Below are 26,208 nucleotides of genomic sequence, written 5' to 3' on the forward strand. Positions count from 1 at the left end.
AGTGGAAACATGCCTGGCTGTGGGATCTAAAGACTATTATTGACTCTGTGTGACCTTGGCCCAGTGCACAGTGTGGTGGAGCCTTGGTTCCAACATCTGTATAACAGGGACAACACTCCTGACCTCAGAGGCAGTGTTGACCTGGTTTGGCAATGTGTGCACAGGGCTCTCCAGCTATTAGCTCATGACTAAACCCACGGCTGTGCCCCACTCCCAGCTAGGGCTTGCCTGGGTCCAGCTCCAGGGCAGTGCCAATCACAAGGTGATTCTGAAGCGGAATACCAACCCCTCCTTCCTCCCCCGCTACAGCTGCAAACATTTTGTTTTGCCATTAGAAGTGACTTACTTAAGGGAAGCAGAATTTTACAGGCAGTTTACAGGCTGGTCTTGTTCAGTAGTTTCCAAAAGTTGAGGGAGGGTGGTGGCAGCGGCGGGAGCCAACGATAAGTTGGGTTGGAAGAGAAGTGAGAAGTCAGTTCTGTGTGATGGACACTCTTTTCCCTTACAGCAATATGCCCCTAGGTGGGATTTTGGTGCAGAAAGGCGGAAGGAGGCCCTGGCTGGGCTCTGACATATACAGCACCCTCAGTCCTCCTGGAATAGCCAGAGCAGGGCTCAAGGTGGGGGTACTCGGCCTATAGCAGAGAAGGAAGCCCCAAGCCTACCGAGGCACTCATCCGCTCCCACCCCAACGCTCCCGGCGGACAGAGGCCGTGCAGCATCCTACGAGCTGGAGGGTCATTGCAGACCCACTCTGGGAAGAGCCAGCAGAATCTAGCGGCCAGGGAGGGCGGGTGGTCCCTACTTTGACGGCTAGCGCGCAGCGCCAAGAGGTTGAGCGGCTCAGTCGATGAGCACTGGGCACGCGGGGAGAGGGTACTCTGAGCGCCTGGCGGCGGCGCCCTCAAAGGAGCCAAGCAGAACAAGTCAGGTACGGAGGTGGGGATGTGGGGCTAGGGGCCCCCCAGCGGGGTCTGCCTCAGCTCTTCCCTCCTACCGCAGGGCCCATGGTGGCTCAGTTCCCTTTCTACCCGCCTCCCTCCTCCGCTGAATGAAGCAGTCAGGGCTCGGCAGTGGTTAGCACGCTTGTACTATGGTTTTAATAGACGTACATGGACAAGTCGATATAGACAGATTTATAATTCTATACAGTCAGTCCGACATACACAGGGACGCTGTAAACAGGGGCGCGGGCCCGAGAGCGGGTGTGCAAAGTGGGCGCGGCGTGGGGCCCTGGCCGCGCCCAGAGCTCTCTCGGCTGGACTCTTGCACGGCGGGCGGTGAGGAGGAGGCTCTCCGCCGGGATAGGGGGGCCACCTCCTAGCCCGGGAGCCGAGCGGAGGGCCTGGGCCTGCGGCGAAGCTCGGGAGCTAAGATGCTCGGAGACGAGCCCTCCGCTTCCTCCTGCCTCGTCCGCACTGCCTGCTGCGGCTCTGGGGCCTTAAAATAGGGCTCTGGGGCGCGGGGCTGGAGAGGGCTCTTCGAGGCACGCCGGGGCCCTTAGCGCGGCTCCACGGCCAGTCCCGACCCTGGGCTAGGCTCCGTCATCCCCGGCCCAACGCCCGCTCCAACTTGGATCCGGATCGAGCTAAGGTACGCTCGGCCGGGCCCAGCTCGGAGGGGGCGTCTTGGTTTGTACCAGGCCGGGGCCAGGCTTGCCTGGGCCCCGAGCTCCAGTTTTCAGGCGCGGCCGCTCATTCCGGGTCCAGCGCGGGGAGAACGCGGGCTACAGGGGCGTCCCCTCCGGGCCGCCGGCCTCGGCGCTCACCTCCTGCACCGCGTCCCCTCCGCGGAGTGGCCCGCTGGGCCCCGAGCGAGCGAACACACACCACCCGCGCCAGCCCGGGGGAAATTGCAACTCATCCGTTTTTTTCGCGGCACTTTTCTCCGACGTCTTTTTGCTTTGTTTTGTCTCGTTTTAGAGGGCAGAGTGGGGTCCAGAAAAGCAAACACAAAACCAAGCCGGAGGTGGGGAGCAGGGGGCCGCGCAGGCGCCAGGTCCTCCGCGCCCACCCCCGCCCCGGCATCTTGCCGGCCGCCGGCCCGCGTGGCCCGGCTGGGCGGTCAGCTGTTGTACTGGCACGCGTTGAGGCCCGAGGCCGGACCCTGCAGGCCGCCGTAGCCGAACGACGAGTGCTGCTTGGACTTGAGCCTCAGGCTGGCTAAGCTCGAGTTGCACGTGTCCCGGTAGACGCTGTAGGGCGAAGCGGGTGTGCCGTACGGGCAGGCGCCCGGTGACATGGCCGAGTTAAGCGAGGAGCCGGTGAGGTTGTTGATGTTGTTGAGGCCCGAGTTGGGCATGCCGGGCACGGCACCCGGGCCCATGCTCGAGGGCATGGTCATGGAGGAGATGGAGCTGGGGGCCGAGAACATGGACTGCGACGACAGCGGGCTCATGGAGTTGAAGAAGGTGAAGCTCTTAGTGGAGAGCGGCGCTGGCGCCAGGCTCTTGGCAGCCCAGTTGTTGTAGGAGTAGCCGGCGGCGTACACGTCCTCGTAGGGCTGTACCAAGCCGCTGAACTGCGGCACGTAGCCTCCCTTGCACAGGTCCAGCTGCTGGTTACGCTCGCGCTTCCGCCACTTGGCTCGCCGGTTCTTGAACCAGACCTGGGGGAGGGGGACAGGAGAAGGTTCAGGGCTGCGGAGGGCGGGAAGGCGCCTCCATCTACCCCCACCCCACCCCTAGCCCTCTGCCTCGCTTGTCTCTGCTTCCTTCTCTCCGAATATCGTTTCTTTTCTTCGATATTTCCGCCCCTGCCTTCTCCCCGTAATGGTTCCTTTTGTGTCCCCAGAAAATATCAGTCTTTTACTTTTTCTGACCTTTATCCTGTTTCCCCAGTTAAACCCCGTTTCTTCTCCTAATATATTCTTTTGTTATTAACAAATACTTGTTTTCTTTCTCTCTCAACCAGTTCATCTTCTGCCTTCTCCCCCTAAATTATTCCTCATCTGTCTCCTAAATATGCCATCCTTTTTCTTCTCCATCGAATACGAAAGGTAGTTTTCTTCTCTGAAACACAGGACCTGGTGGCTCCTCTCATTCTTCAATCTATTTTTCATTCCTCAAATAGTCTGTTTCCATTTTTATTGGTATGTTTGATATTCTCATTTCTGCCCCAAATGTTTATTTTCATTTAGTCCACCCCGCTATCTGAACCACTTTCTTCTCCCTCAGTCCATTTTTCTTCGTTATCCCCCATTTTTGATCCTTTTGAATCTTCTCCAAATATTTAGTTTTTTCCTTCTTTCCAAAAGTCTGACCTTCACTGTTTCTCTCAAATAGTTGATTCTTTATTTTTCTCAAATACTTGATCCTTTTGCTTTTCCTTTAAATATTTAATTTCTTTCCTGCCGCCTAAATATATGCCAAATATGTTTTTCTGCAAATATTTAATTTCCTTTCACTTCTTACTAGTTTCTCTCTGCTCTCGCCCTTCACTTTTCCCCACAAAATTTAGTAAGAACCTCTTCTTTCCCGACTCCCGATCCTCATCTATCCTACCCAGTCCTTTGCCCTCCCCAACTCTCCTCCAGCCCTGGGCTGTTTCCCAAGCTAGCTTGCCAGACTCCTGCATCTCAGCCTTCTCCATCCCCAGCACTAACGTTGCCTGATTCCACTCCCACCCAATCCCTACCACCATAAACCCCGGACAGGATTAGTGAGTTCAGGATTACTGACTGCTGTCTTCACTCCATGTCCCACGGGGCTGGCCAACCTTACTGGGGAGGGGTGAGAGCTGGGGTTATAGTAGGGAATCAGTGGGCTAGGTGGGACCTTGGTTTAGCTTGGGACATGCTCCTAGTATCTGATTAAATATTTGCAGGACCCGGAGAAGAAATGATTCTCTTGCTGCTCTGGCAGAAAAGCCATGTTTTCATTGGAAACCAAGGGGTGAGAAGACAGAGACTGCAGTCCCAACTTGGGTTGGAGACCTTACAACTCCAAAGGGATTCTGCCTGAGGGTCACTCGTGCATCAGTCCACCAGAGCTTCCTTCTCCCAACCTGACCCCAGGCTTACAGGAAAGGGCATTAGGGACAGGGTCCAACTACAGACTGGCTGAATGGCTGAAAAAGAGTCAGGTTGAGAATATCCTCAAATTTTGGAGAAGCTGGCTGCGGATGGGACCACTGCCCCAGGAAGTTTTTAGACCCCCAAGCCTAGGCTCCTATCAGGTCTCCCTCAGGCTGCCAGGAAGGACCTGCCTTTCCCTTTCGTTTTCGCGGGAAGGCGCCTGCCGCTCCGAGGTCCCCAGCCGGAGGAGAATCCTCTGCACAGTCTAGGGTGGTAACATCCGAGTGGGCCCTGGGCTCTACACAGGGCAAGGGAAAGTCCTCTGGGGCCACAGGTCTTTGGGTGGGGGCTGCGGTAGAGCCCAAAGGTCAGTCAGGCTGCCGGTCAGAGGGATCTGCGGCGGCAGCAGCCAAAGGGCGCTAGCACCAAAGGGCTCAGCAGCCGCTGGGTAGATCGGGGTCTAAGGTGGAATCTCCTCCGGTGGAGGGATGGAAAGGGTCTGAGTGATGGGAAAGGGTGATAGTCTGTGCGCGGGTCTAAGCTTTCCAGGGCTGCGCCGGGCCGGCCGGCAGCCTTCTGCGCGGGTCCCCTTAGGTGCGCTCCCCGCGCTCACCCTCACGCGTGGCTCGGTGAGGTTGGTCCACACAGCGATCTCCTCCCGCATGCTCATGTCCGGGTAGCGGTTCCTCTGGAACGTGGCCTCCAGCTCCTGCAACTGCTGGCTTGTGAAGTGCGTGCGTTGCCGCCTCTGCTTCTTCTTCTTGGCCGGGTCCTCTGCACCTCCGCAGCCCGCGCCACCCGTACTGCTGTCCTCGGGCCCCTTGGCTTCGCCACTGCGGTCCTTCTCTGAAGCAGGCAGGACGAGGCGCCAGTCATCTCAGGCTTATGCCTTTTGCACCCCGTCCCGGTTCCACCGAAGCGCCCGGCGATCAGCGCTGGTGGCCGGCCCTCCCGCCAGGAGCCCTGGAATTGTCCCCACTGGAAAGAGCCTGCCGGGTGCCTGGTCGTCAATAGTCACCTCTGGTCAGGCTTGTCTGGGAGGAAAGCCCAGGAGCAGGAGCAGTGGGCCTAGGTTCCTAGCTGCGCAGGGCCTACTCTCACAGCTCCGCTCAGGCTCGAGCCCTATGGCCGTGCCGATGTCACTCGCAAATGTACAAGTTTTAAGGACTCCTGGGGTTCTAAATCGGAGGTGATCTCTGCTTTTATGAACTAGAGTCAAATCTTTCTAGCCTGAAGCTAGTGGGTCGGTGGAGCAAGAACCAGACAGTGGCCTGCACCACCTCCACTTTCTTCTCCCCAAAGCCGTGTGTGATCCCCACTGGGCAGGCAGCACAGCCGGATTCCCGGCCTGAGCTCCAGGCCTCAAGTCTCAAGGCCCAGAAAATCCCTCTGGCGGCAGCCGGGCAGCACAGACTCACAGACTGTCTAGGTGACCTGGGGGCTCTAGCCTCTCTCTCTTTGAAGCTACACAAAACCCATGCAGTCACAGAAACATTGAAACATAAAGAAAAAGAATTTAAAAACAAAATAGAAGCCCAGAAAAACTCACAGCTCTATGCCTAAAAACATAGAAAGGGTCACAAACTCTTAAAAATAGGCAGGTAGAAACACAGCAAATGCAAATTAAGAAGCCAGAAACCTCCGTGCAAACATACCCCTAACTAAATACAGTGCTGTACGTGTATAAACTCCAGGCGGACACAGGCATTTATTTATCTGGAATTTTTTAAAAAAATCAGTGCACTGCTGTAGTTAGATTTTTAACCCCTTACCAATAATGCCCTTCTAGAGATAATTTTTAAATCCCAGGGAAATACAACACTATAGTTAGATAACTTAAATTCCCAAAATAACACCACTGTAAATGGATTTTGAGAAAATCCCGGAGAAACGCGCCATTTTGGATTGACTTTTAAAAATCTCCAGAAGAATAACGTTGCATGAAGTAGATATTTTAAATTACAGAGGAATGTATCTAGTATAGCAATTCTTTCCACATCAAAAAAAAGTTAAAATTTATAGATTTGGTTTTAAAAAGGAATCTATACCTTTACTTCTCTGGGTTTTAAAAATAAAAATCAATCAAAGGCCACGCTTAAAACTTCTGAAAACAAAAGTACAGTTCCGCGTTGACTGTTTTTTTTTTTTAACCAGACAGAACCTCTCAGAGAAAGTCACTTAGAGATGCAAAACAGAAACAAATAGAGATTAAAAACGCGTAGAGAAACACTCAATGGTGGATTAAGAAATGAATGCAGAAGAGGCACCGATGGCCGGGGAAGTGGGAAGCTCGGCGGCGGCGCCGAGTTAGGACGGCGAGCGCGGAAGCCGTTCGGAGACCTGGGAGCCCGGGCCCGGCCGGGTATTAGCCTCACCATTGCCCGCGCCGCCCTCCCACCGGCTCAGCTCCCGGACGGAGAAAAAACCTTAGGCTCGGACAGAAAGACAGCGCTGAGAAAGCCATGCCCGGAGCCGAGTCGGAGCCTTGGCTGGCCGGCCTGGTTGCTCCGGGCTCCGGCGGCGCACGTGGGGCCGGGATCCCTCTATGAAGGGGTCCTGCCCGGAGCCGGGCCGCGCCCCCTGGCCCGCTCGCCCTCTCTGTCCTCTCTTTTCCTTACTTGAGGTTTTTTTTCCCTCCCCCTCTCCAGTTTGCTTTCTGACACTTCCCACCACCCCTTCTCTTCGGTCTCTCCCTCTCAATCAGTGGCTCCCAGTTTGTCGGGGTGTCTGTCCCGTCTCTCTCGCTGGGCACTTTCTCTCGCCCGCCACCCTATTCCTTTCTCTATCTGTTTGTTCCTTTCTTTCGATCCGAGCAGCCCTTTGACACTCAACTGCGCAAACCTAACTTTTTCCCCACCGTTCTATTTGCTCCTGATCAAGAGGGGCTGTCAATCAGACCCTCCGGTTGTAGGTTCATGCATCTGCGGATCTCTTGGCGCGTGGGGACCAAGTCTAAGTGCCTTCGGAAAGCACTAAATTTGCGCTTCATAAAGCGTGTGCATTTCCGCGTTCACCGTCAGATCGAAAATGGGAAAAGGAAAGGTCCTGACGCTCCTGGGGCGTAGAGGGAGCCTGACTGCGCGGCAAAGGCGCCAGGCCCTGCTCCCGGCTCCCCGCGCCCTGCGCCGGTGTCGGCTCCGTGCGCGCCTCGCGGGGAGCCGCGCTTACCTTGCAGCTCCGTGTCGGACGACTCGCTGGCAGAGTTCTCGAGCGGCTCGCGGGGGTCGGCGGTGCGGGCTAGGTGGAAGGCGGGCCCCATGTCGTGCGGCGGTGGCGGCGGCGGCCGGAGACCCTCTGGCAGCCGCTCCAGGCTCATGCCCCCCTTGAAGGCGTCCATGGAGGCGGCGACCGCGGCGGGCGCTCCAGGGGCCGGGGCTGGGCGCGCCCGGCCGCCCTGGCTGCTACCTGCGAGGACAAGAGCGCAGCGCCTAAGCGGCTGCCCCCCAGGGCTGCCTGCGCCCGCAACGACGCCGCGCCCGCCCCATGGACCGCCCGGGGCAGCGGGGCCAGGCGGGCGGCAGAGGCAGCGGTTTCTCGCGACCGGGGGCCCGGCTTCGCGCTCCGCGCTGCGCTCCCGCCGCTCGGGCCTCAGCCGCCCGCCCGGCCCTCCCCGGCTCCGGCTCCCGATCCGGGGCCGGTTTCTAAGGCTCCGGACGGCGCCGGCAGAGTGTGTCTTAAAGCGACAGCGCGCACCGCCAGGTTCCAGCAGTCCCTGCGCCAGGGGTGGTGGGTGGGGTGGGCCCGGGTGGGAGGGGGCTAGGAGGGAGGGAGCGAGCGAGCAAGAGAGGGAGCGCGGACGGAATCCAGCCCCGAGCCGCCCGCGCCGCCGCGCCCTCTCCGCCGCCCTCCCTCCCTCCCTGCCTCGCCCGCGCCCTCCCCCTCCGCAACCACCTTCCCGCCGCCTAACCCCCCTCCTCCCGCGGCCTCGCCGCGCCTCTCCCTCCTTCCCCGTTGACACACCGAGTTCTCCCTCGGCCGCACAAAAGAAACGCATCTGGCCTGCAAGTCCCGCGCGGCTCGTGCCCACCTCCACCCCAAATGACTTGTTTCGCTCAGAATCAACTCCTGTCTGGGCCGCCTCGAAGTCCCGAGTCCCCTGCGAGAACAGCCCAGGATGAGTGAATGTTCACCGAGCACGATCGCACCGACCGGGCGCCTGTGAGCCAGCGCCAGGGCGGGGGCAGAGCCCGGGGCTCGTTCCGGCAGCTCCCAGCGGCGTCCTCGTTGAGGGGCCTCCGGCCCCTCCTTCCCCGGCCTCTTCTCCCGGGACCTGAGCCAGGCTGAGTGACAGCAGCCTGCGCTCTAATGGGCCCCCGGATGCTGCCTCCTAATTAGCTTGGACCCTTTCCCCCAAGGCTGCTTCTCAGGCCTCCCCCTCTGCACCGCAGTCAATTTTCCGGGATTGGGATAGAACTGATGGCTTCTAATCAGACGAAACGTTTCTGTTGGCTCCAGGCCGCTGGCGAGTGCAGCAGGAGACCCCAAGAGCCCTGCCAGGCCCCACAGCCTCTTCTGTAGGGCTCTCTTCCCTTGTTTTGCACCTTCAACGGTCTGGCCAAATCTGCCAGGCCCCGGCCTTGGCTGCCATGGGGTGGGCCTTTGCCCCCAACAAGGCAGGTTTGCAGTGGCCTGGGGCCTTGCTTTGGCTTCCCAGAGCTGCATGCACAGGCCTGGCAGGCCAGGTGACTGCAGTTTCCAAACCTAGGCCAGCAGCCCAGGAAGCCAAGGATAGTCTTTGAGCTTCTCTTCCATGCAGTGGTAGTTAAGCTGCAGCACCAGTCGGTCTGCTGTGAGCACAGGCAAAGACATTCTTCTTCCCAGCTCTTAGAATGAGTCTCTCCTTGAGTCCTCCAACTTCAGTGAAGTTTGCTGAAGGATTTTGCTTAACAATTGTTAACTGGTTCCGAGACATCAAAGTCTTGAGCAAATAGGTGACAGCTGGGGTGGTAGGGTGCGACCCTGACCTGTTCCTCTAGCCACAGCTGGACCCTGGACTGCCCTCTGCCCCTCACCTGCTGACCAGACAGAAGGAGCCCTGGGCAGGACAGCAGCCTGGGGAAGAAGCACTGCGATACTCTCTAGGCCCAGTTCACCCTCATGTCCTCTTGGGGGTGTCTACTTGGGACTGAAGTGCAGACTGTCAGTGCCTGGGATGCTCTGCAGACACTGCCCTCATCCCGGCTCCCTGGCAGGGGGAGGCATCCCTGCCCCAGGCTGAGCTCCTAGGCCAGGATTGTGTGGCAGGGGAGGCAGGGGCATGGTGGAACCAGACCTGCCTCTTGATCCCTCCCTCGGCTTCAGCCCAAGGATCTCGGCTCTGGGACCTGGGGAGAAGGCCCAGTTTCTTAGGGCCAGCCCACTCTTACTGGGTGCCTGTGACCACAAGGGGCAGGGTGTGAGGTTAAGGCCAGAAGGAGGATGCATCCCAGGATTTTGGGGTGGGGGCAGGGGCTCAGTGACTCCTGCCTTTTCCTCCCAAAGGGACGTTTCTCTAAGTTGAGACCCCCAAAGTGAACAATTTTGGTGTGTGAGGGGTGAGGGAGGGGGGCACAGGGAAGTAGAGTTACCCAGCATTTGCCCACAGTAGCCCCCCCCTTTTTTTTAACCACATTTCTTGGCTGAATCTCCTGAAGCAGCAGATACCTTCTTTCAAGGAGGTATTCAGGTGCTGCAGCATGCCAGGGAGTGCCCCTTCACACACCACCTTCCGGGAGCTGCCTTAACCTGACAGGACAGTGTGCCACCCAGCCTGCCTGGATACAGACAAGTCACAGGAGCATGCATGCACACATATGTACTGTATACCCACACAGGTGTGCTGTGCATACACAGACACACACATACTCACTGTGCCCACACATGGGAGTCCAGAGTCACATACGTGTATACACAGCCAGGCCTCTGAATCCCAAAAGACTGATGCTCTTTGGCACAAAATCTGGCTGATAGGGATTAGGAGGTATGCTCTAAGGCCATCAAGTGTCAGGTCAAGGTGGGAAGCACAGTCCCCCCGTGGGTGGGGCATGGAATGAATGGTCTGCCTCTGAGCCCCCCACTCCCCAGAGGATCTAAAGAGTCAGGCCTTCCATGGGTGAGGACTGTTTTGTGACTCTGCAGCTCTAGCTATTCAATCAGAGGGGCTTGCTTCCCTCACTGTTGATGCATTTAATGCAGTTATTGAGCACCTGCTGTGTGCCCCTCTGGACCCAAGCCTCTGGCAGTGCTCTAGGAAGTCACAATAATCCCTGTATTTGGAATTCTTGATGCCTGCTGTGTGGATGGAAGTGTTCTCAGACTATTGCAGGTGAAGCTCCATATCCCAGGGGCCCTAGCCCTAGAGCAGGGCTGAGACTAGTGGGGACTGCCCAGGGGACTCTGTTCTGCTGGACCTGGGCAGCACTGAATGAGCAAAGGCGAGCAAGCAATTGATCTAGAGGAAGCCCTGGCCTGATCCTGGGTGTTGGATGGAAAAGTTACCTGGGTGTTCTCTCTTCTTCCCCAGACACTCCCTCCACTGGCTGCTATCCCAAGCAGGGTGGGGGCTTCTTGCACACTCAGAGATACATCACAGACACACACACAGACAGACACATGCGCGCGCACCCGCCGCAGGAGGCAGCTCTCTTTCAGGAGAAAGAGCAAGTATTCAATGTTACCTCAGCTTTGCTGTGTGACCTTGGACAAGGCTTGACCTGCACATGGGACACAGTGATCCCTTCAGCCTCCACCTCACTTGATGAGGAGAGGAGGGAAGGGGGTTTACTGGAGCTGGAACCATGTGCCCTATTCCCCATTGCTCCAGGCCACACAGAGCTAGCAATGATTCTATGACTTTCAGGAAATTTGGGGTTTAGAGTTCCGGCTGGGCTCAGCAGAGGAGCCTGGGCTGTTGTGGAGGTTGAAGTAGTCACCATAGGGACCCTTCCTGAGGCTGGGCTTACAGAAAACAACTCTGTGCCCAAGAATGGTTTGGTAATTTTATTTGGGAAGGGCGGTTGGAGGGTCTTCATGAAGGGCATCCTTCCACCCACTCACAGGGTGCTCTGCCCTAATCTTTGCACCAGAATCAAGGGATTTTAGGAAAAGGAAAGGAATGTGCCATGGCTTGCCCCGGGGGCCATCCGTGACTCTCGGGGACATTCCAGCCCTAAGCCTCTTAGGCTGTGGAGAAGTTGAAACTAGAAAACCCAGTTTTGGGAGTGCAGCCGGGACCACCTACCTCCTTCAGCCAGATCTAACACTCCTTCCCCCCAAAAAACTTGTTTCTTTGAGGGAAAGCAATTTCTGCGTGATGGGGAAAAGGGGTGTTCAGGTACAGTCTGGGAATGATCTCGCTGGATTGCTTAGGCTTTTAGGTCCTCAGCCTTTCAGTTGGGGTTCCCCAGCCTGTCCTGGTGGGGAGAGCTGGGATGTATTCAGGCAGGATGGCTGAGTGAGGAGCGGATGGGAGCATGAAACTCAGAACCCTCCATCAGCAGCTGGTAGGGCCCATCGCTCTCCACGCTTATGGCTCAAGGGAGCCCACTGATTGCTCTCTGGTTCCTGAGAATGACTGAGCCAGGGGGAGAGAAGGCTAGGAAAGAGGCAACAGCTGGTCACACAACTGGGAAGGAGAGGGTCAGCTTTTGCTCTACACAGCCTCCTCTTCCCAGCAGCTGCTTTCCTGACAGAAGGGCACTCTGAGCCTGGTCTGAAGGTCAACAAAAGCTGCCTCTACATCCTAGAGTCCACTTCTTTTCCTTTTCTGAGCAGAGATGAGGGGTCCCAAAGCAGTCTTAGGAAAGGGCAGAGGGCCAGCAGTTCCCCCCTCCGGGCTGCCCTGCTGCCTGTAGCTTTTGCTGTTACCCTAGACCTGCATACTGTGCCAAGTGGACAGCAACCTGAGGTTGCGTCCCTCTGGCCCTAGTGGCTGTCAGAGACCACTGGGCTGCCAAGAGAATACCTGACCCGTAGTTTCTCAGAAAAGTGGATTAAAATATTTTGATTAAGGGAATTCCGAAATCGGAAAAGCTTGAAACCAGGATCCCGGCCTGGGGTTCCTATTTCTGCGATCCTGGTCTTGGGGCCCTTGCTTTTTCACGACGGAATCGGCTCAGATTTAGAAGGCTGGTCAATTTCAGAATTCCGAGACCCGGTTCTAGAGAAGCGGCTGAGTTCTCAGGAACCGTGTGTCACCAACCAAACCCTGGAGAAGTCGCGGGAATGTCTTCATTGGATTATGCGAAGGGCATTTGTGGTTTCTCTCAGGGTAAGGAAAAGCCCGACCTGTGCCGGCTAGGGCAGGCCGCCTTGAGCTAGGGGCACCTCCAAGCACTGTGGCGGAATGTCGGGGTGCGCAGCGAAGAGAGCTGTAGCTCCGGCCGACGTCTATTGCTTTTCTGCGGCAAGGTTGCCCGAACGAACGAACAAGCGAACGAATGAAGCGGTTTCGTTTAGGAAAAATACCCTCTTGACGCGAAGCTAAGCCCGAAGTCCCCAGGCGTTCAGAGGGGCCAGCGCTTCGGCTCGTGCTGGGGCCCCCATTCCTGGGAGCAGCAGGCAGCGGCGGGCGGCTCTCTCGCCTGCCCTTTCTCCCAGAGGTCCCCAGCTGCCCGCGCTACAGCGAGGGGCTGTGAAGGGCATCCAGGGCTGTGCCCTTTGCAGGGCTGGGGCCCGCGGCCCTGAAACTGTTGCCTTCTTGGGGTGCCCAGGGTCAAAGTGTGGCGTGGTCCACGGGTTAGGTGAGGTAGCGCCCGACGATGGCAGCTGTGGCCGTGCGCTCAGCGCAGAAACGAGCTCTTGGCTCTGCCTCGATGGCGCCTGGCCTTCGCGATGCGCTCAGTCCCGCGCCACCGGCTGGTCCCCGACACACTCCCGGGGCAAAGAGCGCGCAAGTCGGCCACCACTTCCTTGCGCTCCAACACCGCGGAGACCCAGTGCCCCTAGCCCTTCGACTCTTACCCGTCTCAGGCTGCGCGGCGTGTGCGGCTCCTCGGCTCCGGGCTCGCTCGCCACAGACTCTGACTTAGGTTTCGACTCCGACTGGAGCCCGGGATCCAGCTGCGTCTCTGGCTTTACGCGTAGCTTCGGCCCCTTCTGGTTCGCTACATCCCAGCGTGCAAGGTCCCGGCTGCCGCGGCTCGGCCCCGCTCCTCCCGCAGTTGCCGCCGCCGCCGCCGCCCGTCGCCCGCGGGGAAGGCGGGGACACGGGACGGGGAGGCGGGAAGGGGGGAGGGGAAGCGAGGCGTTCGCTGGGACCAGCGGGGAGGGGGCGGCGCGCAATCCCGCAGGCTGGGGGTCCCGGCCTCCCTCGGGGCGCAGGCAGGGGTCGGCGCGGCTCGTGGCCCGGGCTAGAGGCCGATGAGCGCGCCCCGGGATTGCACGCGTGGAGGAGGGACTCGGCCGCATGCGGTCGAAGCCACTGCGGGTCCCCGCCGTGTTCCCGTTCACTTTCTCTCCCTGGACTCAGTTTCCCACCTGGCACGTGAGGGGCCGAGGCCGATTTCAGTTTAGTCAGGGTCTGGTCGGAGTTTCCCAGGGTCCTGCCAGGTGACGATCTACCCTGGGTTTTGAGAGTCGGCCCTTTCCCCTTTCTGCTCAGCCTGCAGAAGGGAGCTGGTCTTGCATGTTGGTAGAGGGAATGCGCTGCCAGAGCTTGGCAGCCAAGGAGGTTTGAGGACAGACCCCAGGGCTTCTCTTCATATTGGGGGGACGGTGGTTACTGGGGAGGGGCAACCACCCGACCTACCCCGCTTGGAGTATCCCCCCCACCCCGCATCTTCCTCAGGGGCAGGGCTGATGAGGAAAGTGGAGACCGACTCCATGAGGACAGGCCTCTGGCCCCTTGTCCAGCCCCTTGCCTGCACACCCTCCTGTTGTCGTCCTGCTTGGCCTTACCACATGTGGCCTGGTTGGCCTGTCCCTGGCAAGTGGCCACTGGGAGATGGGACAGACTTAGGGGAACTGGGTTCCATCTGCAGGCAACCAGGTTCTCCACTCTTGACCTGATATTCCATGAGAAGCCTTGTGGGGGAAACCAGTTGGGCAAACAGACTTCTGCTTCCACCAAGTGCCCAGTCTGAGCCTGCTGCTGGGGCCGTGGAATGGGACCGAGAGTAGAGCGGGCAGTCTGTCAGGGACCACCCTCGGCGACAGGGGCAGCTGCCCCCGATGACCAAGGGATGACCAAGGGGCTCAGGGTTGCCGCTTTGGCTCAAGGTGCCGGGAGATGGCAGTGTGGCAGCCGGGCATCAATGTTTCATGAGGTGCCGTCACCGGCGGCGCCTCCCTGCCTGGCTTTCCTGACAGCTGCTGCAGGAGAGGCCAGGGCCCCATGCTCTTGGTGCCCTGTCGCCTGCACCTCCAAGACCTCATCCCAACACTCAAAGCTGGAAGCAGGCTGACCCAGGCTCATAGAGGCCGTGGCGCTAGGCCAGTAAGGTGGCCCCTGCACCCTGTCCTGCTGTTCGGGGACTTCACAGCCTCTTCCCCACCCTCAACAGTGGGAACACCTTTTTGGTGGGTGTGTGGGGCTTGGTGCAACCAGAGCCGTAAGGGTTAAGAGTTGAGCTCCTGATGCCTGAGATTTTAGACCTAGACCTGAGGCAACCTGGCAGAAGTGCAAACTCAGCTTGGACTCTGCCCTTCAGGATTCCAGCCTCTGCTTCTCCCACTGCCACAATGTGGGCTATTTTATGTGTGAAACTTATGCTGGTGGGTCTGGGCCTGCAGGCTGCTAAGGTGCGATGCTTCCAACCTTGTCTCAGACAGCCTTCCCCCACACTCCAGGTGCCCCAGCATCTTTGGGCATAAATGTAACCGCTGAGCCCTTACTATATGTGGTGGGTGAGACACGCGTCTAATTGGGGTGGCATCCACTCTGATGCCTGCACCAGGAAACTGAACTTTTCTACCTCTGCACACCAGCGATTTTCTGGGGTTTGTTCCCAGCAGTGGCTGGGCATATGTATGTGATTCTCTGTATGTCCTTGTTCCCAGGCAGAGCCGGTGGTGCCAAAAAGCTGCCTCTGAGACCCGATGGTCAGAGTCGGAATCTTATATGTGTCTTTTACTAGCTATGTGGTCTTGGGCAAACCCCTAACCTCTCCTGGCTTCTCCCTACTGTGAAATGGGAGAAGAGTTTTCACCTCACTGAGAAATCTAGGAGATGGTGGAAGTGAGGGGTGTGGCCTGGTATAGGGGTGGGCAGCGCCCCCCTCCCCACCTCAAAGTTGTGATACCTGCTGGGTTGCTTTGCTCTTTAAAATAGTTTGCTTTCATTTTTGTTTCCTTCTTTCCCCAGGGTGGTCACAGTGGTTGAATCAGGCAAGAGCAAGCCCATTCTCTGATTTAGTAGACCTGCCCCTCATCACCTGCTTAGCTGCTTGGAAGTTTCAGATTAGGGAAGCTGTGCAGGCAGGTAGGGTGAGACGGAGTGGGACCAGGGCTTGAAAGCCTAGAAGTTCTTGGTGAACCGGGGTAGGTCAAAATATACTTTTTATAATCTTATTTTTGCTTCTTCCAAGAAGAATTTTTCACAATTTCCCTTTAGGTTTTGACATCTTGGGCACATACATTTCCACTTTGAAGGCAGAGGGATCAGGCATCAGAGCGAGGAAGGTTGGAGCTGGATCCACCAGGAACAGAAGTGACACCATCCTTGTGCCTGAATATCACTTTATCTTTGAGCTTACAGGTACTTAGTCAAAAAAAGTCATCAGAATTGTCTGATGCATTTACTTTTTCTTTCCTTTCAAAATGACACACTCCTTCTAATCAGAAGTTTTTCTCCCTGGTACAAAACTCTGCGATGAATTTGTTACATAGGTTAAAATTAAAAATAATGGGCAAGTGTCTTCAGCCACAGTTATGTAGAAAGGCATAACAGTTCTTCAAGCAGCATTTCTTCTGTCAATATCCAGTAAAAGCAGAGAGAACGTCCTTTCCCTTCATAACTCTTATTGCAATAGTATTGAAATCAGTATTTGTGTAATGATTGATTAAAACCTATTGCCCCTACCACTTGTAAGCTCCTTGAGAGCATGGCTGAGCCTCTTTTGACAACCACAGGACCCTTCCTAGGGTGGGCAAAGGGATTTAGCTTTGCTGATTGGCTGGGTGCAGCTCACATGCCCACTGCTGAACCAGTCACTTTGTGAGGAAGTGGCTCAAGTCTGTGTTTGGCCAGGCTAAGGTCACAGGCCTCACCTCAGAAAGATGGGATGGGGAGCACCACCTTGTTAGGGAATAGTCACCATACTCCCCCAAGAATACTGGCTGCTGTCCTGGAACAAATTCTCTGAGCTGCTGGTGGCACAAAATGGGTTATTCCCAATGCAGTCTCTGCCCTGTGAAGTTCTCAGAGGGCTGCTGTTGGTGTTGGTAAGAAGTTCACTCCAATGTGATGGGGAGGCACTGGCTCTGTTGGAAGAGTCTGAAGTCCATCAGGATTGTTGTTGCATTCATCTATAGGAAGAGGTGGAGAACTACCAGAATGTCTGAGGGGAGGCTCAGAGTCTACTGACTTACCATGGATCCAGAGAGATGGATCCATAGATTAAGGGAGGGCATCTATTTGTACTTCCTTTTTCATCTGTGAGGAGGGAATTAGAGGCTCTAAAAGTGGAGAGGAATCCCTCGGATCAGGTAGGATATTAATTTATTTGAGTATTATTATATTGTACTTTGAGCTTCCTGGCAGCAAAAGCAAAAATAGAAACCATTTGGGTATGCTCAAATACAGGCCTATCAGCATTTACATGGAATAATGGAAAAAACCTTGGTCTGGAACTTTCTGGACTGGTCTCTGTCAAGTCAGTAGAAGTTTAGAGAGTACATATTCGGTGCCTATGATTGCAGTGATACAAAGACAGGTGGCTCCTGCTCATTTAGGTTGAGACAAGGAGGCAGACACAGCAACCCATAACCAAATTTGGAGCACAATGCTAGAGAGGAAATCTGCCTGGTGTTGAAGGGCCTTGAGTTTGTCTGGAACATCCTTACCCTCCATCCCCACCCCCTGCCCATCCTGGGAACAGTACTGAGACAGGTAGTAAGGCAGAGAATGGGGGAAGAGGAAGTTGGAGAATTAACCGGGAACCAGATACCACAGAGCTTCACAATCCTTGTTAGGAGGGTGGGATAGTCTCCTGAAGGCAAAGAGGAGCAGGTGAAGGGTTTAAACGGTGAGAGATCTAGTCAGATTGATATTTTAGAAACATCACTCAATCTGGGTAGTGGAGGATGAATCTGAGGAGGTGAGATAAGAGCAGATTATTGCAACATCATTTACTCAGCCATACCATCTATCTTTCTCTTTGTTTGTCAGTTTATCCATCTGCCTGAAACATAGGAGGCTACAGCTTGGCATGGGAAATACAAAGGTAAGAAGTGGAGGCCGTTGCTTTCTGCAGCTTCCCCTTAGAGGGCCTCAGTTTGCCCTTCTGGAGTCCTGGTCTGTCTCTCTCATGCTCACAGGCTCTGTGGCTTGTGCCTCAGCAGCTTTCCAGATGTCTACTGCTGCGTGGGGAGACAGGGTGTTCAGGGCCTGAAGGGGCACAGCAACTACCGCAAACATACAGTTTGGGGAACCAGTACAGTGAACTACCCTGCCGGAAGCTTTTAAAATAATTACCCCTGCCTGCTCTGGCTGACTGGCTGACAGCAGCCTATTAGCCCTGAGTTGGAAATTCTGAATTGTTTCATGACAATTGAAAACATGATCGGAGGGCAGGAGGGAGCTGCCCATGAAATATTGATGTTTTCTCGGTGTTGTGGGGCTGCCCCTCTCAGATGGGGAATCCTGGATGCATGGGACTGGTGGCTGCAAAGTGACTGCCGTTTTCCTTAGGGCTCCTCTGGTTGACTGCCCTGTGGAATGTGTTTTTGTGCAGAGCTGTGTTGGTTTTTTGGGGACCTGCACCTCTAATGCTGTTCTCTAAGTCACGCCTCCAGCACTCCAGCCCTGCTACCATGTTTTGTCCAGATTCTCCTCGGCACTCAAGGCTCATCTGGAGTCAGACTGGGTGGGAATCCCAGCTCTGCCTGCTTATCATTGTGGGCCTCACTTTCTCAGCTATTTGATGGGAGATGCTAAGTGTTCCTCTCTAGCAAGGCTGTGATGTACAGGGATAGCCATATGTGCAGGGCCTGGCCTCACCCACAGGCCTGTCAGGAGCAGCCCTTTGTAGGTCCTGGGGCCAGTTTTGGGCTGGCTATAGGAGCCCCACTGGGAGCCCCAGGGCTTTGTGGTCCCTCCTCTTCTTTGGAATGCTTTGAAACACCTTGCTATTTCCCATTCTGTGCAAATCCTATGTAAATGCTAGTACTAAGAAAGTGCATGCTAACCTGGCAGGTGCCCCTGATGGGTGCCCCTGAGGTGCTCTGGAGTCTTGGTAAGGGACCCTGCATGGCCAGCCCAGGCCTCTCCTCATTGAGGTGAGTCTCTACCAGGGCAGAGGAACCTGGTAGTAATGCTTGGCTGCCTGATTCCAGAGCCTGCCCAGGGCAGCAGGAGAAGGACTTCCACTGTTTGAGCCCTTGAGTTGCCAGTCATTATTCTCTCTGTTGGAGGTGGTATTTACCCATTTTACAGAGAGAACAGTGGAGGCTGTACTTCATTCCTTCTGTCAACAGGCAATTCAACAGACAGTTTCAGCAGCACCCACACTGTGTGCTGGAGACTCAGGGGTGATAGACAATCTTGGTGCAGTCCTTCATGAGGGACTGGATCTAAAGACAAATGCATCTTTAGCAGTGGGGCAGGTTAGGAGCTGTGGGAGACAGAACAGGGGCAGCAGATCTAACCTGGGGGTCAGGGCAGGCTTCCTGGAGAAACTGACCTCTGACTGAGCTGTGGAGGTAGCAGGAGCTGGGGTGGAGGCAGGGCCTTGACAAAGCTGGTGAAGGGCAGTCTCAGCCTGGATGTTCTTATCTACCTGAGGATGGGGCACAGCCTCTGGTATCCCCCTTGCCCTGCTACCAAGAGGAGCAGGCTAAAAAGCTACCAAGAAGTGCCTTGATGATTCCAAGGTCCTGGGTTCCTGGCCCATGGACTTTTCTGGGCTTTATTTCCTTCATGTGGAAAATAAGTTGAATTACTTCTAGCAGCAGGGCACATTTTTCAAATGAAACTTTACCAGGACCTCTCAATAGAGGAATGCAGTGGTGCTCTAATTGAGGGTGGGTGTAGATATGGGCTCATCTGCCCTCCTGCCACATCCCCTTCTGGCCCTACAGGCACCACGAGGAGCCCCAGGGCTCCCTGGGCCACAGTCTGCAAGCTTCACGGTAAGGAGCGTCTCCACAAGGCTGTCCAGTCTGTCTCCGTGGGTCCTGGTGGCCAAGGTGTCCCCCTTCCAGGTGGAATCTGAACCCCCATGGGCCTGCTGTTCCTTGCTCCTTTCAAATTTCCTGTTAGCCCTTTGTGACTCAAGTCAGCACGCATCTATTAAATCCCTACTGGATACATGCAGAGGGGCTAATGTTTTTTGAATACCAGCTGGATGCTAGGTCTGTATGGGCTTCTTTGTATCAGGGTATTTCCGCATCACAACCAGCTGCCAGATGAAGGAGAAGGGGGCGGGGAGGGGCTCAGCGACTTGTCCAAGATGGCGAGTGACAGTAACAGCAACATCGGCTCCCGTGGATGAAGCCCAGGTGTGTGCTGGGCTTTGCCAACATCTTCCTGTGCATTAGCTCCTTTTGTTCTCAGAGCAAATTGTAAAGCAGGTGCTTGTTCCATCCCCAGGGATCAAAGAAGTGCAGGCCTAGAGAGGTGAAGGAGGTGGGCCTGGGCCCTGGGCTCCGGGCAGCCCGCCTACCAGTTCTCCCCCTCTGTCTTGCTCTGTGCTGTGGGGTCTGAGGCAGCCACCTGTGTGGCTCTAGGTGGATAAGCTCCCTCCCCTCTGGGTTACCACTGTGCATAAAGGGAAACTGAGGTCCAGAGATGCACTCCCCTCAGATATCTCTGCCCTCTGGAGTCTTCATCTGGCACAGGTCTCCATCTGTCTGCTCGCTGACATTGACTGTGAAATCTGAATCTAACTTCCCTTCAGAGTTAGATTTCTGGGGGCTTTCTGGGGGCTGCCCGCCCACTTGGTGGCTTTGATCAGGGCATGCTGATCTCGGCTGGCTGGGTGGCACCATCCTGAGTTCAGGACACATGGCAGCCAGAGATGGGGGTGAGCTAGTGGCGGCTGCTTCTCTGTCCTTGTGTTGGGTTCCACTTCACACTCAGCCCCTGCCCCCATCACAAGCCTTGAGTCTGCACATCCTCCCCCCTCCCCCTCTCCCAGACACCCCAAGCTCACTGCCATGTCAGTTGGACCCTCTGACTGATGGCCTGCATGGGATTCTGACCCTAGGGGAGAGTGCATGATAGGGCAGAGTGGCATTTCAGGCATGGTGGAGTGAGGCTGGACTTTTGGTGGATGGAGAGACCCCACCCTGATGTGCTTGCAGCTGGGGCCTGAGGGCTGCAGAACATGGGGGCTCCCCACCAAGCCCTGGGGCAATGCATATCTGTGCATAGAGCCCAGATCGCTGCACGGAGACAAACACAAAGTGAGGGACGAGCCTTGACAAATGTTTGCCAAGTCCCTGGCTGACTTGGAAGTCAGGAGCAAGCTTGTTTGGCAGAACAAAGGGGAGAGCTGCCTCCAGAGGGCCATAAATAGTGAAGGAGGAGCAGTCTGGCCTGAGGGCTTCGTGGGACCTCATCCCAGGCTGTGTCCTCGGCCGAAGGATACCGCCATCCTCTCCCACGAGCTTCAGCCTGGTTGGCCAGGGCCTGAACCTTGCTATGGCAGCCATCCTGCCCCCTGAGCTGCATCTCCCTGGGAACCCCTGGATGCTGGGTCATCTGAGGGCACCTGGGCAGGCAGGGAGGTCTGTGTGATCTGCAAAGCCCAAGGTCCCTCTTCCTCTAAGAACCAGGAGTTGGGCTGCAGTCAACAGTGGCAAGGCTTCTGAGGAGGCAGAGCTGGTCTGGCACTAGACCCTGGGAGCTTGTGACACCTGGATATACCCGGGCGGAAGGGGCTTCAACTCCCTTCCCCCTCTAGGAGGGTGCAAGGTGACCTCCCTCTCTCTGCTCACTGTCTTCAAGGGAGGAGAGCAGAACAGAAGTGGTGGAGGTGGCTGGGCAAGACACTTTCCCTACTTGGGCCTCAGTTTCCTCATCCTAATTTGGGATCCTTATCCTTGGCCAGCCCCCCACCCTGGGGTTCCTGAGGCCATCAGGTGAAATAGAGAGGAGCAGGGGTCAGAGAAGTCTCTCCAGAGGGGCTAACTTTTGTACTGGGTCTGGAGACATGGGCAAGATTTCCTTCTGAGCAGACAAAGAGGCCAAATGGAGAGTGGACAGTGTAGGTGAATAAGTGGAGGGGGTGTTGGGGAATCTGTAAGTTCCCTTTAGTTGAATGTGGCTGAGCCTGAGTGCTTATGGGGGATGTGATGGAAGCTGGGCTGGAGAGGCCAGCCAGGCTCTGAATGCCAGGATAAGGGACTCCTCCAGGGGAAGGGGAAGCCGCTGAGGGTATCTGAGCTGGGAAGTGGCCTGAGCAGGGCTCTGCTCTAGGATGGTGGGGAGAGAGCAAGAGACAGTTAAGGGAGGTCTGGATGAGAGGTCAGAGGTGGCCTGCAGAGGGCCCTGGCTTTGTTCTCTGGGCTTGGGGAGGAGGTCCTGGAATGAGGGGTGAGGGTGGCCAAATCCCTGCCTTCACTCCGATGATCTGGCTGACTTAGCAGGGTGAGCCTTTCTTTCTGAGTGAAGGCAGCTCACGATCCCCAGGCCCCAAACCAGGGAGTTGGCCTGAGCTCTCAGTGCCTCCCTCTGTCTCTCCATGCTTACCCATTGATTCTGTAGCCCCTGTACCCAACATTCTCCAAGGAGTCCACTCCAGAGGCCCTCAAGGTGGTCAGGAGGCCTTGTGGACAAAGTCTAGGTGCTGACCTGTTTCCTGGGCCCTGTCCCAGGCCCACCCAGAGTTACTGTACAAAATTCCCTGGCTGTGCACCTGTCTCACTTTGGGGCTGGGGCTGGGGCTGGGGGTCTCAGGGCCTATCAGGGTAAGGGACTTACCTAGGTCACACACACACCTTCATTTAGCAACCTTGTGGGGCTCCCACCTGGCCAGGGGTCCACCTGTGGCGATGGCGAGGCAATGGAGAAGGCTTCTTCAGCCTCTAAGGAGAGGAAGAGGGGACTTGGGTGGTAGCTGAGTTCCTGGAAGGATGGTGTCTCACCCTGTGGTGGGGCATGGAGAAGTGCAGGGCCCTGGCCTTAGTGAGCTGGGTTCTGGGTCCATGTGTGTGGGTTCTGTGGTGCCTGCTCACACTTCGGTCTCGCCCTCCACCCTCTGGCGACCCTGGGGTGGGGCCAGGTGGCAGGAGAGTGGGAAGGGGAAGCTAGGTCCCCCTTTGCCCCCAGCCTCTTTGCTCAAGTGTGGACTGTTCGACCTGGGTGTCTGATGCTAAATATCTTGAATTCAGCCTCCATTCCCCAACCTGATTTAATTTTTTAAAAAGTTTTATTATATGTACTTGAAAAAAGAAGGCCATCTCAAAGATTGGGTTTATGGAACAGTTCAGTATTTGGATTTTGGTGGTGATTTCATGTATGTGATAAAATGACAGAACTACACACACTTTATAGCAACGTCAGTCTCCTGGTGTTGCATTGTGCTGCAGTAATGGAAGATGCAACCATGGCGGAAATGGGGAGGGGTGCACAGGCCTGTCTGCACTGTAAGGGCAACTTTCTGTGAATCTATATTATTTAAAAATTAAATGTTTTAAAAAAAGAAGCCAGGTTGGGGTTCTGCTTGGGGGATGCAGGGTATGTCCCTGCAGAGCACAGTAGGAGCTGTGGGGGTTCCCTTGGAAAGGAGGGAGGGCCAGGGGCCAGGGCCTTGGAAGGGGAGATAAGAGTTGCTGGGTCAGGGAACTCGGAGCATGTTCTGAGCTGTGCTGGAGCCCATTCGGGGCTGTGGCCGGTGGCTGCTAGCACAGTCCTAGGAGAGCACGGAGCAGCTGGGCTGAGCTGTGCCTAGAGGGGAACGGGGAGGAGAAAGCATGTAGTTTTCCCTTCACAGGCACCTCAAAAGTGAGGGCTTGGGTGTCATGTCGTCTGAGCAGAGGAGAGGCACACTTGGGGTGTCTGCACTAGGAGGTGCCCGGGTTGCCCAGCAGCAGGTGTCTGCCTCTAGGCCTGGCGTAGCTGTGGCTCTGGGGGGTCTGGGTCTCTTGGATGCCTTTGAGAAGCCGGTCTCAGTGGGTGAAATGATCTGGCCACGTGGATCTGCTGGAGGACAGGCTCTCTGTCCACACAGCTGACACTGCAGGCAGCCCCGAGTGAGCCAGATCCTTGGGCGTTCCCCCTGCCGTGGCCTCATCACCTGCCTTCTTGTCCGGTCTCCCCACAGGACCCTATCCTACCTGTCGTTCTCCACTGTGAGCCAAGAGCAGTTCCCCCAAAGCAGTCTAAGCTGGTGTTGTTACCTTGCCCCACACCTTCACCTGGCCTCCGCCCCGTGTATGGCACCTTCAGCATCAGGCTAGGGCTGCCCAGCCTACACCGAAGGCTTTTCTAAGAGGATGCTGGTCCATTGTTTCCTCTCACCATCTGCTGCCTAGGCCTAGCAGTCCTTGCCTCCCCTCCATGGGCTCACCAGCCACCCAGTACCAGTCATTAATTGACTAGGGAATGGCTTCTTCCTCCTCTTTCTTTAGTGAACTCCAACTCACTCTTTCAGGCCCAGCCCAGGGACCCACTTCTGAGTAGCTTCTCCAGCCCCCCTCCCCTGAGCATGCTTGTATCTACTGTCCTGCTCCCTTTGGCACAATCCCCGAATTTCATCCTTTGCATATCCTGTATGTGTAGGCTTACTTTTGGCCACAGACTGTGGGCTCCCTGGGCATAAGGACTATATCTTTCTCCATTTCTGTAACACTGTCCCTTATCCCCAAGCACGTGTTAAGATCCCAGTAAGGTCTGCCACACATGTGGGGCCCGGGATCGGGCCCCCATCATTCAGGTGAGGCTGATAATGAACGTTTCAGGCCTCTAGGGCATGGCCAGTCTGGGAAAATGAGCAGCAAACACTGGCATTTTGGCTACTTTTGCTGCTGGGATGCTCAGACACCCAATATGAAGATTGCTCCTATCTGCTGAGCTCCTCTGTGTGTCTCATCCTGCAAGGTTAGGGACTGATTGCGCTGGCCATTTAATGGATGAGAAAGCCAAGGACCAGAGGGAATTACTGCCCAGAGGCAGCAAGGGGAGGAGCCGGGATGCAGAACTAGTTTGCTTGATGGAAGCATCTCCCCTACACTGTATTTTTAATCATTATGTAATCCTGGAAAGTTCCGGGAGGTGAGGATGGTAGATCCCCAGCCTCGGCCTGAACGTGAGTCCTGGGAAGCTGTTACAGTGCCAGGCCCAGAAGGGAGTGCCAGGTTATGCGAGGGAAGGAGCCCTGAGACACCCCAACTGACTTCAGTGGGTTTGGGGACTAGGGACCCAGGGTGTCCTGATGAAGGCTACTTAGTGGTCTCAGGAGACCCTGTCCCAGCGCCAGCACCATTGTTGTGTGGCTGCAGCCGGTCAGGGCTGCCAGAAGGGCCTGGCTCTGTGAGTTTAGTGCCGTGCTCAGGGATTCCTTGTCCCCTAGATCTGGGTATCTGGGGGACAGCTGCCTGGACTGGGAGGAAAATGGGTTATCTTGATCTCCAGAGGAGGTGGGATCTGCTCACAGAGTTGCCAGGGAAGGCTCTTTGCCTTGGATCTTGCTCGGTGTCTCCTTCCGGACCCTGATAAAGGGTCCCAAACACAGGGCTGTAAAGGTGGCCATAAAAACAGAAGAAATACTGGCATAGCTGGCTTATCAAAGCACATCTCAGACACCAGCCAGGTCTCCCTACTTCAAGTTTATTTCTCCTCCTCTGCTTTCTCTCAGAAGGTGTCTCGTAAACAGCTAAGAGGGTCATTTATAAATGTCTTCTGCCTTCCCCTCTCAGCACATGCGCTGCCGCTTTGCTTTCTGTTCCCCAGGCACGGGGGTGGTAGAGGGGTCCCCACACTCCCTTCTCCCAGGTGCCACAGAGATGAGACGTGGAAACCAGAGGGGTTCCTGCATCCCCAGATAGGAGTGAGGCTCTCAAAGGTGAGTGATGGTGACATCTCTGACCCTGGTTCTGCCAACACCTCCCCTCCGACTCCCATCAAACTGATGGGGGAGGGGGTTGAACTGACCTCTGGGAGGGGGTATCTTGCCAGGGGCTGGCCTCCATAGATGACCCCCATCACAGAATCCATCCTGTGGCATCAGAGCTGAACGGACTTTGGAGACTGCCTTGTACAAGTCACTGTGAGGCCCAGGGGTGGTGGGAGGCACTTTCCTGAGGTCTCACAGCAGTTAGAGGTGGAGTCGGGGGCAGGATCTGGTCTCTGTCCCCTCACTGGTGTGGAGGAAGCATAGCCTTCTAACCATAGCAGCAACAATCCCTCCTGCTCGTGGAGTGTGTTTCAGAATGCGGAAGGCTTCGCAGTTCCCTTTTGTCTGTTCTTTGCACTGACTCTTTGGGCAGAAAATATTTTTCCCATTTTACAGATTGATGCTGGGTGCCTGGCTGGCCTGGGGACTCTGTTAACCACAACACAGCTAGCTGTGTCCTCTCTTTGCCCCTCCCAGTCCTTACAGGGGTTTCCTGGTTGAGTTTCTTCTCATTCCTTTTCTTTTTTCTTTCTTTTAATAAATTTTATTTTATTTTTTAACGGAGGTCCTGGGGATTGAATCCAGGACCTAGTGCATGCTAAGCATGTACTCTACCCCTGAGCTACATCCACCCCCTCATTCCTTTTCAAAAGAGGTTCATGGTCATTAAAACATAGCCCTCAACACCACAGTCCTCCCATCCTAAACTCCCTACCTGTCAAACCCCCAACTTCATAGTCTCGAGTGGAAGCAGAGTCGGTTAGTTTCCTGGGCCTTTACCCCTTCCTCCTTTGGGGTGTTTTGGTTCCTACCAGTGGCGGGGCTTGTGGCTGGGGTTGGGTGAAGCCTCCTAGATGGTGAGAAGCACTGGAGACTCTGGGTCATAGCTGACAGGGCTCCAGCCTTTGAAGGTGGCTGGGTGAGGGGTGGCCTGAGTGGATGTGAGAGGACCCTTGGCTGTGGGAACATGAACTCGCCCAGTTCCTGAGTTCCTGTCTCC

General features: G+C 55.9%; 1 protein-coding gene across 2 annotated transcripts; it reads right to left on the reverse strand.

The window, feature by feature from the left end:
• Positions 1-1,074: 1,074 nt before the first annotated feature.
• PITX1 (paired like homeodomain 1) lies at positions 1,075-13,090 on the reverse strand. Of its 2 annotated transcripts, XM_032476797.1 has the most exons (4): positions 12,955-13,090; positions 7,183-7,419; positions 4,628-4,860; positions 1,075-2,607 (listed from the first exon to the last, which is right to left on the reverse strand). In XM_032476797.1, exons 2-4 carry the CDS (start codon positions 7,349-7,351, stop codon positions 2,065-2,067), a joined length of 945 nt encoding a protein of 314 aa, XP_032332688.1. In that variant the 5' UTR covers positions 7,352-7,419; positions 12,955-13,090; the 3' UTR covers positions 1,075-2,064. The 2 variants fall into 2 exon arrangements, with proteins under 2 accessions (XP_032332688.1, XP_032332687.1); XM_032476796.1 differs by lacking the exon at positions 12,955-13,090 and having other exon boundaries at positions 7,183-7,666.
• Positions 13,091-26,208: the final 13,118 nt, after the last annotated feature.

This window comes from Camelus ferus, chromosome 3 (genome assembly GCF_009834535.1).
Source record: "Camelus ferus isolate YT-003-E chromosome 3, BCGSAC_Cfer_1.0, whole genome shotgun sequence".
NCBI lineage: Eukaryota > Metazoa > Chordata > Mammalia > Artiodactyla > Camelidae > Camelus > Camelus ferus.